General features: G+C 43.2%; 1 protein-coding gene across 1 annotated transcript; it reads left to right on the top strand.

Annotated features, from left to right (window-relative positions):
- The first annotated feature begins 2,516 nt into the window (after positions 1-2,516).
- LOC119317435 (CAAX prenyl protease 1 homolog) lies at positions 2,517-8,377 on the top strand. The gene is made up of 14 exons (XM_037591886.1): positions 2,517-2,695; positions 3,346-3,493; positions 3,640-3,724; positions 3,805-3,900; positions 4,559-4,624; positions 4,860-4,958; positions 5,118-5,231; positions 5,379-5,489; positions 5,584-5,646; positions 5,757-5,849; positions 7,127-7,240; positions 7,461-7,532; positions 7,618-7,683; positions 8,014-8,377. Exons 1-14 carry the CDS (start codon positions 2,665-2,667, stop codon positions 8,131-8,133), a joined length of 1,278 nt encoding a protein of 425 aa, XP_037447783.1. The 5' UTR covers positions 2,517-2,664; the 3' UTR covers positions 8,134-8,377.
- The last annotated feature ends 15,311 nt before the right edge of the window (positions 8,378-23,688 follow it).

Below are 23,688 nucleotides of genomic sequence, written 5' to 3' on the forward strand. Positions count from 1 at the left end.
ACGATAGTAAGATGTTGGAAAATGTGATCCTAAAAAGGGAATGGAAGAATAGGAGTTGCGAGTGGATGATAGTATTGCCTTCCCCAATGGCTCAGTAACACGGCTGATAACATCTAGGATTTTGCGCAAAATCGACTATAGGGAAAATTAGATCAAACGATAACATTTTTGTAGGTCTTAGTTGATTTTTTTAGGATTACGAGTGTACCTAAATAGTCGTTACACTTGTATCTTTGTGAAACTCTTTCGGTGTGGCTGACCAGATAAAATAAGCAAATGTAATGCAGAATGTTCAACAAAGTTTAACCATAATGTTCATAATTCCTGTTCGCACAAAACTTCATAATTTAGGGAGCACTATATAGTTTCAGTGATCTGTGATCGACCATGTTAAAGATGAAATTGTAGAATAATTTATTTATGCCTCCATACTATATGCCTTTTTTCTAACATCTACATGGAACACTTATACAAAGGGAAGTATAGAGAAAATTATTGTGGAATTCATAAAAAAGGAAGCAAGCCATAATGATCTGCAGTAAAACATTTATATGACTTACCTCAGAAACGTAAATATGCATATACCTTCAGACTATTGCATGTATTGGAAGTAACCTTCAGAAAGAGAATGCAAATTAGAAAAAAGTTAAGAGTTAGACCGCAGCAAGTAAGACATCACTTGAAATTGCTTCAGTTATTTTGTTTACCAGTTATTCCGAAGAAAATGATTACCAGCTAGCACGCAGTGTATAATTTGTCCTCCAGAAGCATAAAGAAGACGACGACTTTAGTACCTTTTCAGGAAAGAAGCAAGATAATTTATGATGCTCTATTTACATATCAAGATCTTTAACAAAAACAGCTTGAGATAGATAGATATGGCACTTACAGATGGTGCTACTGGAGGGCCCGTAGAAGCTGAAAATCAACGGGAATAACTTGCTTCTTGTTAACTTAAGACATGGAATGGGTTTTTTAACCATACACGAGAACTGAATGTGTTGAATTAACATTAATAAAAGTACAAACGACCTTAAAACCTTACAACACTGAACAACCGAGGGAACAAACAACAACTAATGCACATACTAACCAAGCACACTATAGCAAGGAAACAATAGTAAATGAAGACTTTAGCAACTCATCTAGCCACGTGAAATAGGAGAATGACCTGACTGTATAAATAGCCATGAAAATGTGCAGCAGTTATAGAATTCCTAGAATTTTGTATATAACCTACAGAACTTCCAAGCAAACATATTCGTTCAGATCATCAAGATGAGAAAGGCCATGCTAGCTGGCGACTGCTACTGCTGCATGACAGCTACTTTTCAATGTATACCTAGTATCGTACCTGAAAGAAGCAGGCTTCGCAGCAAAGTCCTGTAGTGATGCATAATGCACACCATCATGTTTCTTCTCTCTCATATCCTCAAGACATATATCATTTTGAAACAGGTTGAATCAAGCCAACCCAAACTGAAGCATTTATTTTAGCTCGTCCTTCTATACCATCCAAAATTCGGAGAATCATCAAAACAACTATCCGCTATCAGAAACACCAAGAGTCTGTCTAATCAGCCTCTAATCATAGGGAGAAAGATGTCGTGCTTGCTCACAGATGCCCATACCTTAGCATCAGCTTGGAAAAGCAATTCCACCATTCCTGCAGTATAATCTGGTCTGTGAATTAGCCGGGGCGGAACCTGCGGGAGGAGATGGATCTATCGCCCCTCCAAGCCGTCGCTCTGAACGGAGCCCTGCCCGGCCTCACCACCAGCCCGACCCTCGGAGGACCAGCACCACGGGCATATGTTACCCGCGTTCAGGCAGAACACCGGCAATTTCTCCGGCAGGGGCAGCGCGATAGCCGCCACATGCCCTATCCTTCTCATCTCTTCGATCGGCGGGTGGAAGGAGTCGAGCAGCCACCCGGTTGTTGGGTGTAGGTACATGTGCTAACGGCGACTGGATGTGAGAGATTAGGAGGTCTCAGGAGGAAGATTTGTTTGGGGGCTAAGAAGGCAGACCGATGGAGGCAGAGGACGGGTTGGGAATTAAAGGAGGAAGTGGAAGTGGAATGGGAAGGGGGGCGTTTTGTGTGGCTTGCGAGAGCACTGAATCAGAGTGAAAGGGTGCTCGTGAGGACATATTGTATTGGGCCTTTAGCAGTAACTGAAGGCTTATGTGGCAGGGTTGCTGCATTGGTTGGTCCCGTATGTAAGTCCCTAACAAAACGCTGATGTGACAAGTGTGCTTAGGTGAATAGGCTGCATGTTAAGAGAAATAGTTTAATGTGGATAAACTATTTAGATATTATAGATTATAGATTCGACCCATTCATTTTTTTCGGGAAAAACAGTTAAGTTCAAGAAAATTCGGCTAGGCGACAGCCACATCCAAAGCCCTTTGCTTCCCAGGCCGGTTTCCCCCGGTCCCGGCGTGGCCGCAGCCGCGGTTCCTTCCTCCCCCAACCCCGAGCAACTGGCCCGAGCAAAGTATCCGTCCCTTTTCCACATCACGCCGCCCCCCACCCACCCACCCACCTCCTCCTCTTCCCACTGTTCCATCGTCTTTGCGCTCGGCCCCCTTCCCGCCGGCCCGTCCCTCGCTCGGCACACAAGCCGCCTCCGCGCCTCGGTTTCCGAAACGCCCCCGGCTCCAATGGCGCTGCCCTACCTGGAGGCCGTCCTGTGTAAGATTCCGCCTCTCCGCTGCTCATTCCCGGTAGTCGCTTGTCTGCTCGCTCGATCCCTGGGGGCGTGTCGGCTTTCGATGGGCACGGGATCCGCGTGTAAACCCTAGCCAGGGGTTAGTGGGGTTCGGGGGCTTTTCGCTGCTGGATTTGCCCGTGCCGCGGAGCCGTTTGCGTGTCTGGGTAGTTTGATTTCTCTGGTGTAGCCGAGTGATCTTGATGGCTTTGGCGTGAGTCATGGGGGTGCGAGGGGTTATCCAGGTGCAGTGATCTGAGGTTTTGGATAGATTGAGTTACCTGTTAGTGTAGAGTATTCAGCATGGCAGGAACATCGGCAAAATTACATTTGACTGAAGATGGTCACCATCACCTTGATCACTGGACTTGTTTGTGCTGTCAAGCTCTGCTATGCAACACAAAATGTGGTACTGTGCAGATTTGATGATCACTTACTAGAACGAAACGAGCCAATATTTCTGAATTAAGTTACAAGCAGTAGTGCTTAACATAAGTTTGTCAAAATTGTGTGAACAGATCGTATGTGCAAAGTCAAGATTTTGTATTTTTATTTACCTTGTTATCGTCATCATGATTGTTGTAGCTATTGTCTATCCCTGACATGCTCGTCTCATTGTATGTCCCTTCTGCAGGCTTTATGACTCTCAATTACATATTTGAGACATATCTTAACATCAGGCAGCATAGAGCCCTTAAGTTACCAACATTGCCAAAATCCCTGGCAAAAGTAATTAGTCATGAAAAATTTGAGCAGGCGAGAGCTTATAGCCTGGACAAAAGGTGCTTGTAATACTCCACTCAATCCTTGCAACCATACCTCATTTAGAAACCATTCCTGACACCTAATTTCATTAGCTGTGTTCCCACTTAATATTCTCTGTATCTTTTTAGATCGTCTGTACTGACAGGTATACTTCCTCTTGCAGCAATTTCAATTTTGTACGTGAGGCCATAACTATAGTATGTGATATCGTAATACTGTACTATAAAGTTCTTCCTTGGTTTTGGAAGGTAATACAAAGTCTTCAACTTGCTTTCCTTTACCCTTTTTGTGCAGGAGCTTGGTTCTAACTATCCTCTTCCTTTTATAGAAATCTGGAGTGTTAGTAACCAATGTTGGCCTGAATGCAGAAAATGAGATAATACACACCCTTGCATTCTTAGCAGGTGTCATGGTTTGGTCACAGGTATTATCAATTTATTTGCCTCTTTCAGAAGGCCACATGTGTTTATTAATTTTTCTCTGCTTTCGTATTCAGTTGTTTTAAATTATCTTCAAGAGTCTTTTGTACTTAATTTGGATTAGGTATATGTGGCGCATTAGCTTTAGCTCTGAAGGACCAAATGCTTGATTATCTATGGTGCTAGCTATTGCAGGAAGGAATCTAAGAATCAGGATTTAATTTCATAGTTTTTCGACACCTATAAACTCCTTGATGTGTCTTTCTTTCTGCTGATTTTGGTCCTGACAGAGATACTTCTAAAATTAAGCGGAACACTGATGCGGCACAGTTTTCACTTCTAAAATAGCTATGTTTAATGGAACGCAATTGGAATGATTGGTGCTTTTATCAGAGTTCACCTAGCCCATATCCATTTCAACAATTTCACTAGTTGTTTTTTTAACCTATAACATAAGGTGCATTTGTTTTGTTCAAACGTGCATCAATTAAGATTCTGGTTTCTTTAGATTGATCAATCAGCAGTTCTTTTTGAATGCTTCCATAGCACCTAAGCAGTAACCTCAATGTTGACCTGTGTTCATTGTGTATCATTATTTTCTCTTACGGCAATCCAATTTCTTATGTAAATGTGACTGCCTAATACATACTTGATGCAATACAGATCACAGACTTGCCATTCTCTCTATACTCGACTTTTGTTATTGAGGCTCGACACGGTTTTAACAAGGTACGTCTATATTTTTCAGTTTCTGCACTTCCTTTTGTGAACATAAAGCAAATATACGTATGGATGTATTTGAATGTTGTCAACTTGTGGTGCTTTGGAGCACTTAATTCGAACATAAAGGAAATACATGTATGTGTTTGAATTGTATCAACTTGTGGTGCTTTGGAGCACTTAATAATTTGATATCTTCATTTCCTAACGTATTTATGTTGTTTTTTCTCTTGCCCTTTCTCAGCAAACATTCTGGCTCTTCATTTGGGACATGATCAAGGGAATTTTGCTGTCCGTTGTACTCGCACCACCAATTGTGGCTGCTATCATCGTCATAGTACAGGTACACCATATTTTTCTGCTGTGCCACCCTCTATTCTGAACTATCATGCTAACATGCATCTTTATTAACTGTGCCTTTAAGCCTTTTTGCAATCAGATGAACACATATGTCACCTAACTGAATTACTTTATTAATCTTCTTTTTCCTGTACTGCTTCAGAATGGAGGGCCTTACCTAGCAATATATCTCTGGGGTTTTATGTTTGCACTAGCTCTCCTGATGATGACAATTTACCCCATCATGATAGCTCCTCTGTTCAACAAATTCACTCCTGTGAGTATCTTTTCTTGTTGCACTGTATCAGTCATTTTCCTCATTCAATATGGTTTCGTGTGAGAATGGTATGTACATCCATGCTGTATCTGTATCTGCATAATAACTTCATGGTAAGACTGAACTTGAAGTTGCTGATTTCAACAGCTTCCCGAAGGCTCACTCAGGGAGAAAATAGAGAAGTTGGCAGATTCCCTCAAGTTTCCTCTGAAAAAGCTTTTTGTGGTGGATGGGTCTACTCGATCAAGCCACAGTAATGTATATGTTAATCAATCTGCTTTCAGAGTTTGTTTCATTGCTAACTACTTATTGATGGTCTTCTGATATGATTTCAACTGTCAATCTCTTTCAGGCTTACATGTATGGGTTTTTCAAGAATAAGCGCATTGTTCTCTATGACACATTGATACAACAGGTTCAAACAAACCACCATTTTTTGTACTATGTTCATTATTTTTTCCATTGCGATTTGGGAACTCATGCGCAGGTTCGACTACTTGATTGTTATCCTTGTGTTTGTTTCAGTGTAGTAATGATAATGAGATAGTTTCTGTTCTTGCGCACGAGCTTGGGCACTGGAAACTTAATCACACTGCATATTCCTTTGTAGCTGTGCAGGTATTTTCTCATTCTTCCAGATAACTAATTATGTCCTCTGCGTACCAGTCAGCCAATTAGTTTTGTTGCATTAGTATTTGCATACTAGATAGGTAAGGTACCGTTTGGTTGCATGGATGGAATTGTGTTTGGTAATAAAAACGAAGTTGGAGCCATTGGATCTTAGTGTCTTCAATTTTTCTACCATACATCCAGCTTCTATTGTAGTCTTTCCCCGTTCAAGTGTTATGTTGTCCATGTACAAAATAATAAACAACACATATTGCTGCTCCAATACAACTGTGCAAATGTAATAAAGAACATTACCAAAATTTACAGACCTGGAATGCCGAGCTGATCAGAAACGACAGAGAGGAGTTCTGAGACAGAGAGAAGTGTCACAGTGAGGAAAGAAAAGTAGGCCTGACGGGCTGTGCACTAGGCTCATGTGCGCTTGCGTGACAGTGCGGGCAATAGATGGCTCGGCTCTTCCGAGTTCTTTTACTGCTTGGATTTGTCCTGGTTGTTGGAGCTATATTCCCTTTAATGGGGTATATACCTACCCAGTCCAACCAAACAAATAAAATCATGGTTTCTAAAAGCTGGATGGTCATCTCTCATACAACTTCATCCAAGCAACCAAATGCTACGTGAAGATATGGTAGTCTTCAAGTGAACATGCCTTAGCCCGGAAATCCTGTGTTGTTTTTCCTGGAGATTCATTGTGCCATTTTTATTTGTTGCATCAGTTGGCCTATGGTATACTGATTATAAGGGAAGAAACAAAATTAAGCTTGGTCGGGGGCACTGATAAGAACGTGTTTGTATGAATTGAAGACACAGCTAGTTTTGAGAACTGATATAAAATCAAGCAGTATTGTTTCTAGTAAAGTATCATGTTTATTAGTAAAAAGTGCAAGATATTTCTTCTGATGAAGCCCCTAGTAGGTGGTGCTAATCTATATAGTAGATGTAATGTGACGAGTCATAAGTAGCTACTCACGGGAACGGTTAATTAGATGAATGAATATTTAACAAAATTATTTATAGCATAAGTTAACATAAAATCAATTTTAAGCATGCAAGGGGTTATACTGTTACAGGCACCTTCATGTGTGTTGTTCTAGTGTTACTGATAGAATTTGTGCAACAGTGCATCATAAAATCAGTTTGTGTCCCCATTGCATTGGTTGCTGGGAAACTATTATTTGATTTGATTAAAGAAAAGAAAAATCAAGCATCTCAAGCATTTTTTAGATGTTTAAAATTCCTTTGTTCACCTCATTTTCTACTTGCAGCTGCTTACATTTATGCAATTCGGAGGATACACTCTTGTAAGGAATTCCAAAGATCTCTTTGAAAGTTTTGGTTTCGAGGATCAGCCTGTAATCATTGGACTGATCATTTTTATGGTATGTCATGCTCGTATTTGTAAGAAGTATTATCGTGCTATTATCTTTCTGTGGAGATGTTTTAAGTACAATTTCCTCCCTAGCAGTAGTATCTTCGTGAAATGAAAATGAAATCGAATGTCAGCTGTTTACATCTTTCATTTAAACTTGCAGTGAGATGCACTTTCTACAGATTTCCAGCATTGTTACTCCATTGACACATACATTCTTTTCATGACAGCACACCATTATACCCATCCAACACCTTCTGAGTTTTTGCCTCAACCTTGTCAGCAGAGCATTTGAATTTCAGGTTCTCTCTTCTATTCATCTCAAGTTTTCCGTCGTGACAGCTTTCAAACATTTGGTCGCATACCTAATCCTATCTCAATGTCCAGGCTGATGCTTTTGCCAAGAACCTTGGGTATGCTCCTGAGCTCAGGGGAGCCCTTGTTAAACTACAGGTAACCATTTAAAGGCCTTTTGATTTTTGCTGCTTTTCTTATAGTTGACCATGGAGTCGGTGTTATTTTTCTACTGGACATCGACACCTTGCTTCAAGATCTGACCATAATCGATCACTAGATCAAGCAACTTACTTTCTCTCAAAATTCAATGCTGGTTTGAGAAACTACTAACATCCTCTTGTTTACTCTTGCTTTATTCTCTTACGCCTCTTTTTTTTGGAAGCTCTTACAGCTCTCCTTTACTAAACTTATAGTACGTACCATTAATGTAGTATAGCGGTGCGGAGATTTGAGTTAATTAACTTGATATATGCTTGAAAATTTCAGGAAGAGAACTTATCGGCAATGAACACAGATCCGTGGTACTCAGCATACCACTACTCCCATCCACCCCTTGTTGAAAGACTGTCTGCTCTTGAAGACCTGGACAGCAAGAAAGAGAACTGATGGGAGATTATCTCATACTTGATGCGCATATGCCAACTATCATGGCATTGCTTCAATCTCAATGTAGTATGGATGTTTAGAGGGATTTATATGCAGACAGGGATCCGTATGAAAACGTGCTCCTCTAGGTTAAGATATGTATCATTCATCGATTGGCTTACTGTCTTATTGACATATACACACAGGATTGTTGGTCCTTTAACATTGACAAATAGAAGCTGATCAGCTACGAGATGTTCACATGCGCTGGTGCATCTTCTGTCCTCCAAGTTGACGTGTTACCTTGACCTTCTATAACTATGCTTACAACAATGCCGTATTAGAATTGTCTCTTGTGCAACAGAGTTTTATCGTGTTCAGATCAAACTTAAAACTCTTTCGAGGCGTGTCTTGCTTTTGGTCTTTTTCCCCTAGGTGACTAGGGTTTCGTTTTCCTCTGGCGGTGGTGCGACCCCAGAGTTTCTCTCTACCAGCGATCGATCCCTCCTGATTGCCTGCTGCTCCTCGTCGTCTAGGGTTGGGGGAAGCTTTGCTTCTTCGCGGCCTTGTTCTGCACGAAGTCTCAGGAGTCTCGGCGGTATTCAAGATGGAAGCGGGCAGCAGTAACCCTAGTAAAAAGACTTCACATAGTGAGGAGGTTGAGGAGTTGCTCGGCAGATTGGCTCTCCATGAAGATGAGGGCGACGATTTCGTATGGGAGGAGGAGAATCTGCCAGATATTCAAGCTAAGTGGTTAGCAATTGCGAGGGTACACACAGACAAGGGATTCAGTCCGTGGCTTTGTACGCGGACATGAGGTCTGCTCGGAATCCCGCGAAGGATGTGCGGTGGCGTATGATTGACACCAATTTGTTCAGAGTGCAGTTTGCATGTCTTGGCGATTGGAACATGGCGATGGCTCAGGGACCTTGGTTATTCAGGAATCAAGCAGTAGTTCTACTGGAGTATGACGGCTATACAAATCCTAGAATGATAGTCCTGGATAAAGTAGCTGTGTGGGCTAGAATTTTTGGTCTACCGGACAATTACTTGAATGAGCCGGTGATCAAAGGTATGTGCAGGAAATTGGGGAAGATCCTTGAGGTGCAAATTCAGTTGCCGGCTGGATATGTTGGTGCTTTTGTCCGTGTTAGAGCTAATCTTGATGTCAGCAAAAAGCTTGAGCGCTTTGTCTCCATCACACGGGGAGGAAAGAAGGACTGGTATATGGTTAAATATGAGAAACTTCCAATTTTCTGTAACAATTGTGGTTTGTTGAGCCACTGGTATGAGGAGTGTGGCACCGGTGAGCATGATGTGTCTAAGTTTGAATGGGGTGATTTCATACTGGCAGATGAATGGCGAGGAAGAGGAGGTGGCCGTGGATCAGGTAGAGGGGGTGGAAGAGGCAGAGGTGGAGCAGTGTTCGGTCGGGGTGTTGGCAGAGGTGCGCCGCCCAATGATGCAACTAATTCGGACGGGATCCCTGTGAATAACTGAAGGTATAACAGTGTGTTAAACACAAGATCTATGGGTACGACAACGATGGAGATTGAGGATCCAGGTGCAACAAATACTATTCTATCAAGCCAAGACGTGAGAAGTAATTTGCTAAATATGCATGTGAAGAGAGGACCGGATGATATAGTAAGTGCCCCTGGTGACTTGGGTACGAGTTTGGCTATTGTTCCAGTACACCAAGGAGGCTCCAAGGATGCCCTGGACAGTGACGAGATTGTTGAGGATCCAGAGACTGTAATATCGGATCCGGCTGCTGTTAATTCATCCAAAAAAATGTGAGAAAGAAGTTAAAGGGAGAGGATGGCTCTGTTATTAGCAATGATAATGATGTTTTGGTGGGCTTCCTAGAGGGGCGCCGCTCGGGCCAATGAATGCCCTGATTTGGAACTGCCAGGGAGGGGGGAATTCCCGAACAGTTCGAGATTTGGCGACGATGGTGCAGTCGCATTCCCCCAAATTTGTATTTTTGTGTGAAACTCGACAGGAAGCTAGTAAGATGAGGAGATATAGGGGTCGTCTCGGCCTTAAGGGTTTTGAAGGTGTGGATAGCTCAGGCATGAGTGGTGGTTTGGCGTTATACTGGCATGAATCATATCAAGTTACTTTGCTGGGGAAGGATGATCGGTACATTGATGTTTCTGTCATAACTGAGCCGAACGGTGAGCCATGGAGATTGACCGGGGTGTATGAAGAGCCTAGGGTGGAGAATAGACATCTTATGTGGTCTACCTTACAAGACTTGAGTGCACAATCTAATTTACCCTGGCTAGTAATCGGAGATTTTAACGAGGCGTTGTGGAGTTTTGAACATATGTCCCTTACACCCTGCCCTGAACCACAAATGGCAGCTTTCTGGAATACTTTGATGCTTTGTGATTTAGTGGACCTGGGTTTTTCAGCTGTGCCCTATACCCACGACAATATGAGGTATGGTGCAGCAAATGTGCGAGTCCGTTTAGATCGAGCGGTGGCTACAAATTCTTGGCGGAACTTGTTCGCTTTTACAGTGTGCGGCACCTTGCGTCTCCATGTTCTGATCATGTGCAGTTATTGCTCAAGGGTGCCCCGGACCAGGAACAACGTAAAGTGCATCCACGCAGGTATGAGATATTTTGGGAAAGAGACGCCGGGCTACCAGAATTAGTCCGCAAGGCTTGGGAGGCCTATGGTGCTATGGATGATCTAGGCCATGTCAATAAAGCTTTGAGAGAGACTATGGTGTCCCTTCGGAAGTAGAGCAGTAAAAAGTTCAGATGACGATAATGTTAAACTTTGTAGCGATTTTTCGGATGAGGAAATTTCGGATGCTCTTCTCAAATTGGGCCTTTAAAAGCCCCTGGGCCAGATGGTTTTCCATCAAGATTCTTTAAGAGGAATAGGGATGTGGTCAAGACTAATATAACTAAAGCAGTGAAGGAGTTTTTCAGAATGGGTATTATGCCGGATGGTGTTAATGAGACATCTATCATTCTTATTCCGAAAATTGTGAATCCAGTCAAGGTCTCCGATTTCCGGCCTATTAGCCTATGTAATGTTATTTACAATGTTGTTTCCAAATGTTTGGTTAATAGATTGCGTCCTCTCCTGGACGATATAATTCTCCTGAGCAGAGTGCCTTCATATCTGGTAGGATGATAACTGACAATGCCCTGGTTGCATTGGAGTGCATCCACCATATTAAACAGGAGAAGGATCCTACTAAGGGATTTTGTGCTTACAGAGTAGATCTATCAAAGGCATATGATCGGGTTGATTGGAATTTCTTGAGGCAAGTGATCCAAAAGATGGGGTTTTCACATCGATGGATTGACTGGATTATGACTTGTGTCACATCGGTGAGGTATACTGTAAAATTAAATGGAATCTCCTTGGATTCATTTGCACCGTCGCGTGGGCTTCGGCAAGGTGATCCACTCTCCCCGTTCTTATTTCTGTTCGTCGCTGATGGTCTATCTACTATTCTCAGAAATAGGGTGAACTCTGGAATTATTTTGCCAGTGAACGTCGTAGGGCTCCGGGAATCTCTTAAAGCAAATCGTGTACAAGCGGAAAGAATTAGGTCTTGTCTTGACCTTTATGCTAGAGCTACATGCCAGTTTTTAAATTATAATAAGTGTTCAATCATGTTTGGTGAAGCATGCCCTACCAATCTTCAGGAGGAGGTGAGAGATATTCTGAATATTCAGAATGCTAGTTTCGAGGAGAAATACTTGGGTCTTCCAACACCCAATGGTCGTATGTCCAAAGGCAAGTTTCAAAATTTACAAGCACAACTCTTGAAAAGACTTGTCCAATGGGGTGATGGCCATCTTGCTCAGCCAGACAGGGAAGTTCTTATTAAATCAGTGGCGCAAGCACTTCCTACATATATTATGGGTGTTTTTAAACTGCCTTTTTTCTGTGTGTGATGATTTAACAAACATAACGTGGAACTTCTATTGGGGTTCGAGGGAAGGAAAACGAAAGGTTCATTGGAAGGGTTGGCAAAAACTCCAGCAGCCAAAATGTAAAGGCGGAGCTGGGTTTCGGGACTTTCGGATATTCAATCAAGCACTACTCGCGCGCCAGGCATGGAGACTGTTGACAAAGCCGGACAGCCTACGTGCTCAACTTCTTAAAGCTCGGTATTATCCAAATGGGAAGCTAGAGGACACTGTGTTCGCAGGTAACACCTCATCCACGTGGACGGCGATTTCTCATGGCCTAGATCTTTTGAAGAAGGGGCTGATCTGGAGAGTCGGCAATGGCCAGCAGATAAGAATCTGGAGAGACAGCTGGATACCAAGGCCTTTCTCATATAAACCTATCTCGCCACAGGGTACGTGTCGGTTCCGCTTTGTCTCCCAGCTGCTCAACAACAATGGTTCATGAAATGCAAATTTGCTGCAGTCTATTTTCTTGCCATGTGATGTTACAGAGATCCTAAAAATTAGAGCCTCACCAAGACTTGGAGATGACATGCTTGCATGGGGACACGGAAGATTGGGAGCCTTCTCTGTGAAATCTGCTTACAACATGGCTTTTGAAGAAACCTGCAAAATGACTTCGGTTGCAACTAGTTCGGCGCCTGATGGTCATAGGATGTGTTGGAAAATGATATGGGGTAGCAACGTCCCACCTACAATCAAGAATTTTGCATGGCATGTGGGTATGAACTCGCTTCCAACTTGGGAAAATAAACACAAGCGAGGACTAGAGGAGTCAGATGTGTGCCCAGTGTGTGACAGAGAAACTGAATCTTCCTTCCATGCTTTATGTCGCTGTCCCCTAGCCGTGGACCTTTGGAACTGCATGGGGGTGGCATGGCGTCTGCCAAGATTGAGAAATATCAGTAACACGGGGACCGAGTGGCCCCTTGATATTTTATTTCCGCTAAGTGAGATTGAACGGGCGATGCTACTCTTCACACTATGGAGGTGTTGGCACAATCGGAATGAAGTTGTTCATGGCAAGATTCCACCTTCGATGGATGTCTCAAAGCAATTCTTGTGCAGCTACCTTGACTCGCTACTTGCGATTGCTCAAAACACAGAGTGTGATCCTTTGAAGCGAAAAGTTGTAATAACTTATACTAGTACCAAAACACCACATGAAATAATAGGTCAGGACCCACCTGTTAGGTGTGTTCCTCCACCGACGGGTTGGGTCAAGCTCAATACAGATGAATTATGGACAGAGGAAGGTGGAGCAGGAGCAGGCATGGTTCTGCGTGATTGTCTTGGAAAAATTATTTTCTCTTCTTGCAAGGTGCTTTTCTCCCGCCGAGATGCACTTGAGGCCGAACTATGTGCTTGCATGGAGGGTATTTCTCTTGCTATCCAGGGATCGGAGCTGTCGATTTGTGTGAAAATGGATTCTGTAGTGGCAGTGAATATGGTTAAGGACAGAGACACGGACAGGTCTATATTTGCCTCCTTGGTGAATGAGATTAAACACTTGATGTCCCTTCGTACAACTAGTGTATTTCATATCAATCGTAACCAAAATGTGGTTAGCGATTATTTAGCTAAATTTGCAAGAATTGAAGGTAGAACAATAGTTTGGTTGGGCTCTGGTCCCCCACACGCTGTGGATTTGTGTAAACTGAATTATAATTTCCTGGATCCTTGATTAATACAAGTCTTACTCACAAAAAAAAACAGAATTTTATTGTGCGTTTTTGGAAGAAAAAAATCAGTTTGAATTCCCCTGTCGGATCTACATCCAACAGACCATGGTCTTCTTCCTCTTCCGAGTGCCGTTATTGCACGTACCTTACTGTCGCCCTGGCCTTCTCTCTAAACCCCACCATGAATCTGTTGCCGGCAACCTCCCCGCACCTGAACCCATCAGCCTCCGATGCCCCTCCATGTCATCCTCGGCTCTGGTTTGCTCTTGTCACCATGGCACCCTGTCTCCGCCTCAAAGGTTGCACGAATTTAACTGCCAGCAACGCCCCTTTCTCTGCCTCAAAGGTTTGCGATGACCGAATTTTTTTTGAACGAAGCAGCGCTGAAGAATTGGAAACGCCAAAAAAATATTACTGGCCACACATTTAATAACATTTAGTCTCCCCCTCTCCGGAGAAACACTAGTTGTGAAGAAATCAATAATAGATCAATAAGGCGCCCTCTTCAATCGAGCCATTGCGAGCGAAGTCGTCACCCAACTCTTGATAACGGAAATGATAAATCCCGAACGTTCGAGATTGAACCATGGCAAATCGACATCGAAAATATTCAATTTGTCATGGTTAAATCCCAAATGTCTGGGCGTTATCTGGGTCATTTGATAAACATTTATTTACACAATCGCATTAGTATGGATAGGTAAATCACAAGCTAACGTATTAGAATATTTATATTCCAATTGCAATTTAAGGGGATTTTTCTAGTAATTTAATAAGTTTGAGAGAGGGGGGGGGGGAGAGAATAAACCTGAAATCTAAAAAGCGGCCGACCACTAAATAGACAGAACGAGCGGCCGAACGAGAGCCGCTCGATCTCGTCCCGATCGACGCCGCGCGGTGTCCAGGTGTCCCCTGGTCGGGAGGTGGGGCCGCGCCGCTCAGACCCGCGTGTGGACCAGTCGGCTGGTCCGATTTGCGCCGCGCCCGCGAGATAAATCGTCCATGGGACCCACATGTCATCGAGGATTAGGCAGTTCTCCAGCGTTTTAGCCGTCGTGCGTAGTGGGCGGCTGTTTCGAATTTCGTGCCATTACCCCGTCCACCCCCACCTCTCGCCGCCCATTCCTCCACTTTCCCCCTTTGCTTTCGCCGTTGGTTGGTGCCCGGAGGCGGTTCCAAATCCGCTGGGTTGTGGTCGACGGCGGGGCGCGCCGCGAGGGTCGTCGTCCGCGGCGGCTCTGGTACTGCTCCTACGCGCGCTCCTCGTCTTCGTCCCTGCTTGTTTCTCCACTCGCCCGTCCTCCTTTTTCCGATGAGGTCGCTCGTTTTCCGGTGAGGTCGCGGTCGTTGTCAGGGAGGTCGAGGTAGAGGTCGAGGTCGCGGTCGGGGTTAGGGAGGTCGAACTCATTTTCCGGCGAGGTTGAGGTCACCCCAGCGGACTACTTCGTTTGGAAAACCGCCGGATTGGCAGGGATGGGTTAGGGTTGTGCTCATCCTGTCGTTTTTGAGTTGCAGTAGGGGGTGAGCTCGTGCATATGGTTCAGGGAGGATGAGTGGTTCGCGGCGATAGTGCCTCTTCTGTGGATTGAAGCCTCGCGGTGGATCTGGTGTTTTTGATGAGTGTTTTCCCCCGCGGTGTGCAACTCTGTCGCCCCTTGCGTGTAAATTAGGAGCAGCAGTAGACAATTTTTTGAGATAATATAGCCAATCTGCCAGCCTTCTGGTGGTTCTCGTGGGTCATGTGCAAATTAGTACCTGTGCAAATTAGGGACCATTACCTGTGCTAACCAACTAAGAGGGTGAAACTTGTATCACGGCCACTTTTTAGTTGGTAGACACTTGTGTTCCAGTTGCACAAAATTCTATCCAGTTGGCTTCATTCATATAGTAGTTGGCTGTCCCTATGTTCTGCAGTTGCACCAATTTTTTGCTAGTTGGGTTTCTACATACTGTTCAGTTGCACAAGTTGCCTGCTCAGTTGGCTACATCACTTTTACTAGCTGGCTGTCCATATGTTCTACACCTGCACATGATTCTTTAGTTATTCTGTAAGTTGTATTAGATGTGCGCAATGTTGTGTGCAATGCATTGGCTGATTTCGTAGTTGGTGTTCAGAGATTTAAGTGGTTAGTTGCACAAAATTCTCCTCAGTTGGCTACGTCCATATAGTACTTGGCTGTCCATATGCTCTGTAGTTGCAGCAGTTGTTTTGGTCAGTTGGCTCACTGTTTTTGTGTGCAATGCATTGGCTGATTTCGTAGTTGGTGTTCAGAGATTTAAGTGGTTAGTTGCACAAAATTCTCCTCAGTTGGCTGCGTCCATATAGTACTTTGGCTGTCCATATGCTCTGCAGTTGCAGCAGTTGTTTTGGTCAGTTGGCTCACTGTTTTTGTACTAGGTGGTTGTCTATACTGTGTTCAGTTGCACAAGTTGCCTGCTCGGTTGGCTGCATCACTTTTACTAAGTTGGCTATTCATATGTTATACAGTTGTGCCAGTTGCTCTACTTAGTTGGTTTTACTTAGTTGCATATGTTATACACTTTTACTAGTTGGTTGTTCCCCCCTCTGCTGTGTGCAACTAGGGACTCTTGTTTGTACATTTTTAGCACCAATGCTTGCCAATTTTCCAATATAATCTACCCAATCCACCAGCGTTGTGGTGGCTGTGGTGGTTTATGTGTTATTCTCCTGCTTTTGTGCAACTAGGACCCCTTGATTTGTGCAAATTTAGTACCAATGCTTGCCAATTTTCCATTTTTAATTTTTCTCAATGTGCAAGTTTTTTGTTGTGGATGTGGTTGTTTTCATGTGTCTCCCTTCATGTTCAACTAGGGACGCTTTTTTTCAGAATAAGTTATCTCACTGAGCTTGTTGCCTTTACTTAACTTTTTTCTGTCTAGGTATTACTTGTCACAGTTGGCAAGTAACAATTAGGCAGAAAAAAGTTAGTTGGCTTATTTGATGTCCAGTTTGCACAAGGTTTACTGCCCAGTTGGCTGCATGATTGTAGTAGTTGGTTGTCCACATCTTCTAACTATGTTTTTTTGTTGTATTTCCTTCCGCAGGGCAAAAATGGTTATAATAGGAGGAGATGCGGGTGGCAATGAAGGAGATGTATTTTTATTCACTTTTTTTCTTTTGTTTTTGAGTTGTTTTTCAACTTATGCATGTATGCTAATGTCTTTTTTTCATGTTTTCTTTTGGTTGCTTAATCAGCATTCTGGAAGTCAACCTCTTCGCCGGAACTCGAAGCGTCCTGCTAATCGCCAGCCACGACTTGCGCAGAGTGTTGAGCAGGGAGAGGATGTTGAGGTAAGTGGCATGTTGATGACACAAGTCCATTTTTTGGTTTTGTTTGGGTCATATAACATTTTTTTATTTTTTCCCATGCTCATGTTTTTTTCTTAGGATGCTGATCAGTTCCGTGTTGTAAAGCGGACTAGACGTGCAGCACTTGGCAAGGGAGCTGAGTCATCTTCTAGGGTAAGTAAAATCTCAAATATAAGTGTTTTTCTCGCCTTTTTTTAGATAGTGATGAAATTATGCAGCAGTTCGGAACACTATTTTTTGTTTTTAGTCTGTCAATAACAACCTTTTGTAGTTGACATCTCTAGTCATTTTGATTTAAATACAGTTGACATTAGTTGGCATTAGTTGGCATCTTGTAGTTCACTAGTTGGCATGTTTTCATAGTTGACATCAGTGGTCATTTTTTTGTGCAGGCAGCAGTTGCTGGAGAAGCTGTCGCATCTTCCGCAACAGATGCTGAGGTATGTGGGTTTTTTGTGTTTTTATGAGCTATTTGAATAGTTCTTTGCAAACCTTTTTTTAGTTACTGTTTTTCTTGTGTTGCAATATCATTTCTTATTGTTGCACATACACTAGAACTTTTTGTAGCTGCCAGGTCTCGTTCTTTTTTTATTTACTGTTTTATTGTTGCACATTCAGTTGCACACTGGCAGTCTTTTTGCAGTTGTCCTCATGAGCTTTATTAGTTGCACAAATACATCATGATGATTGCTAGTTTTTTTCATTCTTGTTTTTTCTCTTGTGTTTAATGTTTGTGTAATGCTTTCATTTTCTAATCAACAGGGCAGCGGCGAAGGAGTTGAGGTGGCTCCAGGGGAAGATGTGGAGCGACCATCACAAGCAGGCAGGATAAGGGCATCACCAGCACGCTTTGCAAATTTCAACGCCTCTCTAACTCCACTACAGAAATCAGAGCTAGTTTCGAGGTCGGTCGGGGGGCTATTGAACTTATCAGACACACTTCCAGCGGACCTCACTAAGTTCCTGGTGCAGTCCTACCAGCCACAGACCTCTGAAATGGTTTTCCCAGGAAGGGGAAGGATCCGTGTTGATGCTGACAGTGTTCAGAGGGTATTTGATCTCCCAAACAAGGGTCCAAAAGTCAGATATTTAGTTGACAAGGATGCCACTAGGAGATTCAGACAGGCTTTCAACATAACTGGAAATTCTCATCCCAGATCACTACATGGCTCAAGATGATTGAGCATATGGCTAGAAGAACGGATGACACATTTTTTATGGCCTGGCTTGCGGTTGCCTTCAGTACTTTTCTAGCACCAACCACGGCCTTGAAGCTCAGCCCAAAGTGTTATGGACTTGTGCTAGATCATCAAATGCTAAAGAATACAAATATCTGCCTCTTTGTAGCAGAACACATTAACAAAGCTTTCCGGAAGATGGACCAGGAGAAGCAAACTGTTTGCTGCTGCTTGTATCACTTGATGGTTAGTGAAAACGACCACTTTTTTCCATCTGTTCCTGTTCTTTCTGTGCAGTTATAGTTTGCTGAAATTCTCATAACAATAACTGAACTTGGCTTTTTCTTTTGTTTTGGGTCTGGTGCAGATACTATACCTTGATGCGCTCGTACATGACATCCCAGTAAACAACTGCGCGATACGATCGAATGCATGGGATAGTACTCTAATTGCCAAGGTAATCAAGAAGGATACTATCTCTCCTGGTGTGTTCGGCAAATTACAAGTGAGTTCTTTTTTGTTTTTTTCCAACAGTGTCTTCCTTCTATGTTCTTTTGATGTCTGGTCACTCTTTTTTGGGAATTGCACAGAAAACTGTCATCAGTTGGCACAACAATGCATGTAGTTGCACAGATTATAGCTTTAAGTTTGGCAATCTGCACACATGTTTATTTTAAATTGGCACACCATCTTTTTTAAGTTGCACAGTTTTACTAATCTTGTTGCACAGATGTGTTGCATCAGTTGGTAGGAACTTTTTTTTAGGTGCCATGTGTGTTGCACAGTTTTTGTGTCTTTGTTCAGTTGCATATATGTATAGTTGAATTTGTCTACCCCAGTATCTTGTTTGTAGTTGCACAGGTTGTAATGTGTGGTTTCATTCAACACACAAATCTATTTTGATAACCTTGTTATTTTCTGTTTCTCTTTTTTTTTTACATCAGCTTAAAGAGGAGTATAGAGGCACGGAGCAGACACCACTGTTTGGTGGAATTTTGCAAGCTGAAGCATTTGTGGCATCCAAGTTACCAATAACATGCAATCCGCAGGTTAGTGTTTTGCATACATAAACTTGTATCACTTACCAATTTTTTTTCTATTGGCTGGGATGTATGTTCAGTTGGACATGTATAACTTTTGTAGTTGCGAAAATTCAGAATTTAGTTGGCTGTGATGTATGTTCAGTTGCACATATAAGGTTTTGTAGTTGCACATGTTCTTTTGGATAGTCAAAGTGTTCATTTACAACCATTGTCATCAACTTTTGGCAGAAATGCATGGTTTTTTACTTTGTGCCACAGTGCATGTGTAGTTGGCTAGAATCATGTTTTTAGTTGGCCAGAAAGTGTGTATTAGTCGTTTTTGCTTATCACATCATGGTCAGTTACAGACATTGTTACTTTTTATTATTTTTTCTAACTGAATCAGTACTGAGTCTTTTTTGTGTTGATGCAGAAAAAGGCAAAAATTGCGAAAGTGGTCAATGAGCTATGCAAGGCTGTAACTGAACAGGTTGGCACCTTCATTAAAGAAGTTGCCAAGATTGATGACGAGGAACCAGATATTGATCCTTACGTACAGCAGCCATCAATGCAAACTGGGGCATCACGCCGTGCTCCAAAAAGAAAGAGACGGCGGTTAACTATACAAGAAGAAGAAGAATTTGTTGAGGATGATTCAGAAGAAGATGAGGAAATGGGAGCAGCGATAGATGCTGACGACGATGAGGAGACAGATGCGGATGAATCAGAGGAGGAGGACAAGGATGAGGATGACAATGAAGAAGATGCAGAGGAGGAGGAGGATGAGGAGGAAGAGGAGGAGGAGGAGGAGGAGGAGGAGGACAAACAAGAAGAGGACAAAGGAGAGGAGGAGAACAAGGAAGAAGATAGTGATGCAGAGGAGGAGGAAGAAGAAGGTGAGGCCAGAGAGGGGGACGGGGACAAAGGGGCAGCAGTTGATGGCAGTGAGAGGGGAGAAGACAAAGGCGCAGCAGCTGATGGCAGTGAGAGGGAAGAAGACAAGGATGAAGAAGACGAGGATGATTATGGTGATGATAAAGGGGGATCCAATGGAGGCAGCGACAGCAGCGATGACGATGATGATGACAACGCTCCTGGTTCTGGTGGTACAGGTGGCAACACATCCAGGAGGACTAGCACTCACGCCACCCGTGCGAGCAGCAGCAATTCATTGAGTAGCAGGAGCACACTACAGTTGTTGATTGACAAGACTTGCTGGAAAGACAAGGATTTGCCAAAGTCAAAGAAAAATGACGAAGCAGAGTCTCAGGGAAGCATTGATATGTTCAAGCTCTGCAACTTGAAGCCAGCTTTGCCAACCACCTTTCCCGTTCCAGATTTCAGCGACAAAGATATGTGTGAGAAGATCAACTTTGCCATTGATAAGAGCCTGTTCTTATCAACTGATGCTGAAAAGAATCAAATTGACATGGAGGAAGCAGGGAAGGGTCTTGACTGGGTTCATTCAAAGCAAAAATACAAGGAATATTTAAAGCAGCTCCCAGACCTAAGCTCCAGCAAGAGCAAGGCAGCATCCACGACAAACCCTCACGTGGTCCAGAAGTGTAAAGCAGTTTCAATGAAGAAGAATCTGCAGTTGCCTCAAACCAAGGAGAAGATGGTGAGTGAAGATGCTGAAGTAAATATGGTCAAGGAAGCTGTGCTTCAAACTGATATGCCAACAGTAGTGAGCAGAGAGCCAACCAATGTCAGAGAAGTTCAACAGATCAAGGGGAAGACTCCCCTTTCAACAGTCCCACCAAAACCACCTAAGCAGAAGATTGTCAAGTTTGCCAGGGGCGCAAAGGGGGAACAGGCCACAAAAGATTTGGGGTTCAGAGACGAGAGAGAGCTGCGAGCCGCAGCCATTGATGCAGGGGTGCCAAGTTCTGCCAGGTTGCTGCCAACTCAGACTGGAAAGATGCCAACTACAGATACCAGTGTGCCAACTGATGTGTCAGTTAGCAGTATGGTCACAGTCAAAACCACCACAGCTGGTCAGGAAGGCACCACTGCAACTGCAAGTCCCAAGGTGCCTACTGATAGAGATGCTTCAATGCCAAACACAAAAGGAGGTGATCCAACTATCAAAGTGCCGTCCCCAAGAGTTGTCTTTCAGCAACCATTAACACAAGAGGAGGTGTTCGACATTATAAGTAGGTGCAAGCCTCCAAGGCCGCCAACTACAACACTATTGCGAACCAAGTCAGTGAATGATGCACCCATGTTTGTGCCGCAAGGAGATGCCCTGGTCCTTGAACCCTTACGAAGATCAAACTCTTATCATGGTGACGGGTTCTGCGATGCACCATCTTTTGACCTCGGCATAGATGGTGATGCTCCAGCACCTGCTCCAGCAGTAGATACAGCGGAAGCCGGTGTGATTAGCATCGATGAGTGTGAGTTAGACCCAGCAGCTGTGAATGAAGGATGTGATGCTGCTGATGTTGGCAAGGCAATAGCTCAAGAACTAGATGTTGGTTCACCAGAGAATTGCAACACCCCGATATGCGCAGAACCAGAACTTGGCACGAGCAGTTCTTCGGGGCCACCTCTTGCACGAAGACAGAGGAGGGTAAGAAGGCCCGCAGCATCTCAAAGGTCTCCATTCATCGACTACAACAAGAACAAGACTTTCAGCACCAATGAGGTAGTGAACAAGCTTTACGCTGCCCTCTTGTATTGGGTCAGGCATCACAAAGGAGCAAATGATGGAGCTACCAGGTAAACTAACTCCCCACAGCCTACATACATATCTTTTTCAGTTGCATAGCACCAGCCACTTAGTTGCACAGAAAGCATAGTATGTTGCACAGAACAGGGCTTTTAGTTGCACACTATTCTTTTTTCATTTTCATGCACATTTTTTTGCTGCTGTGACCCTTCGAGCTAACTTGTCTTTTTATTGCTTTCAAAAAAAATCAGCCCTGAGATAATTAGGTATGGTGCTTTCTACATTTCTTTAAAGGAGTTAGTTGATTCGATGAAGCCGGTTCAATGGTTGTCAAAAATTGTTATTGAGACTGGAATCTTGCACATCATGGATAACTTACCAGAAAGGTCAAAGAAGGTTGTTATGCCACTGAGGTTTTCTGTAAGTTTTTCCAAAACCTTCTTTTTACCCTCATCTTTGTTCTGTAGCACTTTTCGTTGACCATTTGAGGGAGGCCTTTCACCTACTAAGGAGTTTTGAGCCATGTTTTATAATCTCTGCAGATAAAATTACAGCAAGGGATCCACAATGTGAATGAGATGAACAAGATGTTTGATTACAAGAACCGTCTCGACAAGAAAGACTTAGTGAGTGTTGTGCCCACATCATCAATCTTTTTTTAGTTGGCACCCACAGCATGTCCAGTTGCACATGACACATCTGTTAGTTGGCAGATACTTGTTGCAACCCGTTTTTAACTTGACCAAGTCTTTTACTGTTTTTCTTAGCTACATCTTGTATTTTTGTGTCTGAAATCGTTCACGCTTGCAGGTCATGCTGCCAGTGCTCGAGTGCGCAGATGTAACCGATAAGGACGGAGGGAGGCATTATTGGGTCTTCAGTGTCAACTTGAGGGACGGACGCTTCGAAGTTCTTGATTCAAGCAGGACGCTGGACAACATTGAGCTGATGAACAACGCCTCTACCATTGCGGGGGCAGTACGCCAGCTATGGAGGAAGCATTATCCAAAGTTCAGCATCGAGCACTTCCAGATTATTGACATTGACGTACCGAAGCAGCTTGGCAAGTAAGACAATAAGCATTTCATTCCTTCTCAATCAAATACAATCATTTTGTAGTTTTTAATTTTTTCTACATGTGCAATCTTTAGTATTTTTAAGACACAGTACTAGTCTTCAATCTGTATTATCATTTTTATGAGTTTCTAATGGATTATCTAGCTAGTTGCAGAGTGGCGCGTAAGTAGTTGCAAAGTGGCACATAATGAGTTGCAGTAGAACACAAGCAGTTGCACAGTAGGACATAAGTAGTTGCACAGAGTGCATTACCTTTTTTGGTTTTAATTTTATGTGACAATTTTTTTTGCCCATTTTTTGCAGTAATGAGTGTGGGTTGTTCGCACTGCTTAATGCCACCGAGTGGAATGGTAGCCAACTGCCCAACTACGACCCCAAGGAAGTACTCAACATCAGGAAGAAGCTAACTTATGATTGGGTCACCAGCGTGCACAACACCGCCCCATGGAGGAAGTTGCTGAGATACGACAAGGAGTAGGTCAGTACTATTTTTTTTCTGCTCCATGGAGGAAGTTTCTGGTTTGTACAATTTTATTAAGTAGATTTTGTACTTGCACACTGCTAGTAATTGCGTTTGCAACTCAATATCATCACTTTTGTTGATACATTAGGAGCACTGGATATACAATTGTTCAACAACTAAATATTTAACCAGTTGCCAACAA

Source organism: Triticum dicoccoides, chromosome 6A, assembly GCF_002162155.2.
Source record: "Triticum dicoccoides isolate Atlit2015 ecotype Zavitan chromosome 6A, WEW_v2.0, whole genome shotgun sequence".
Lineage (NCBI taxonomy): Eukaryota > Viridiplantae > Streptophyta > Magnoliopsida > Poales > Poaceae > Triticum > Triticum dicoccoides.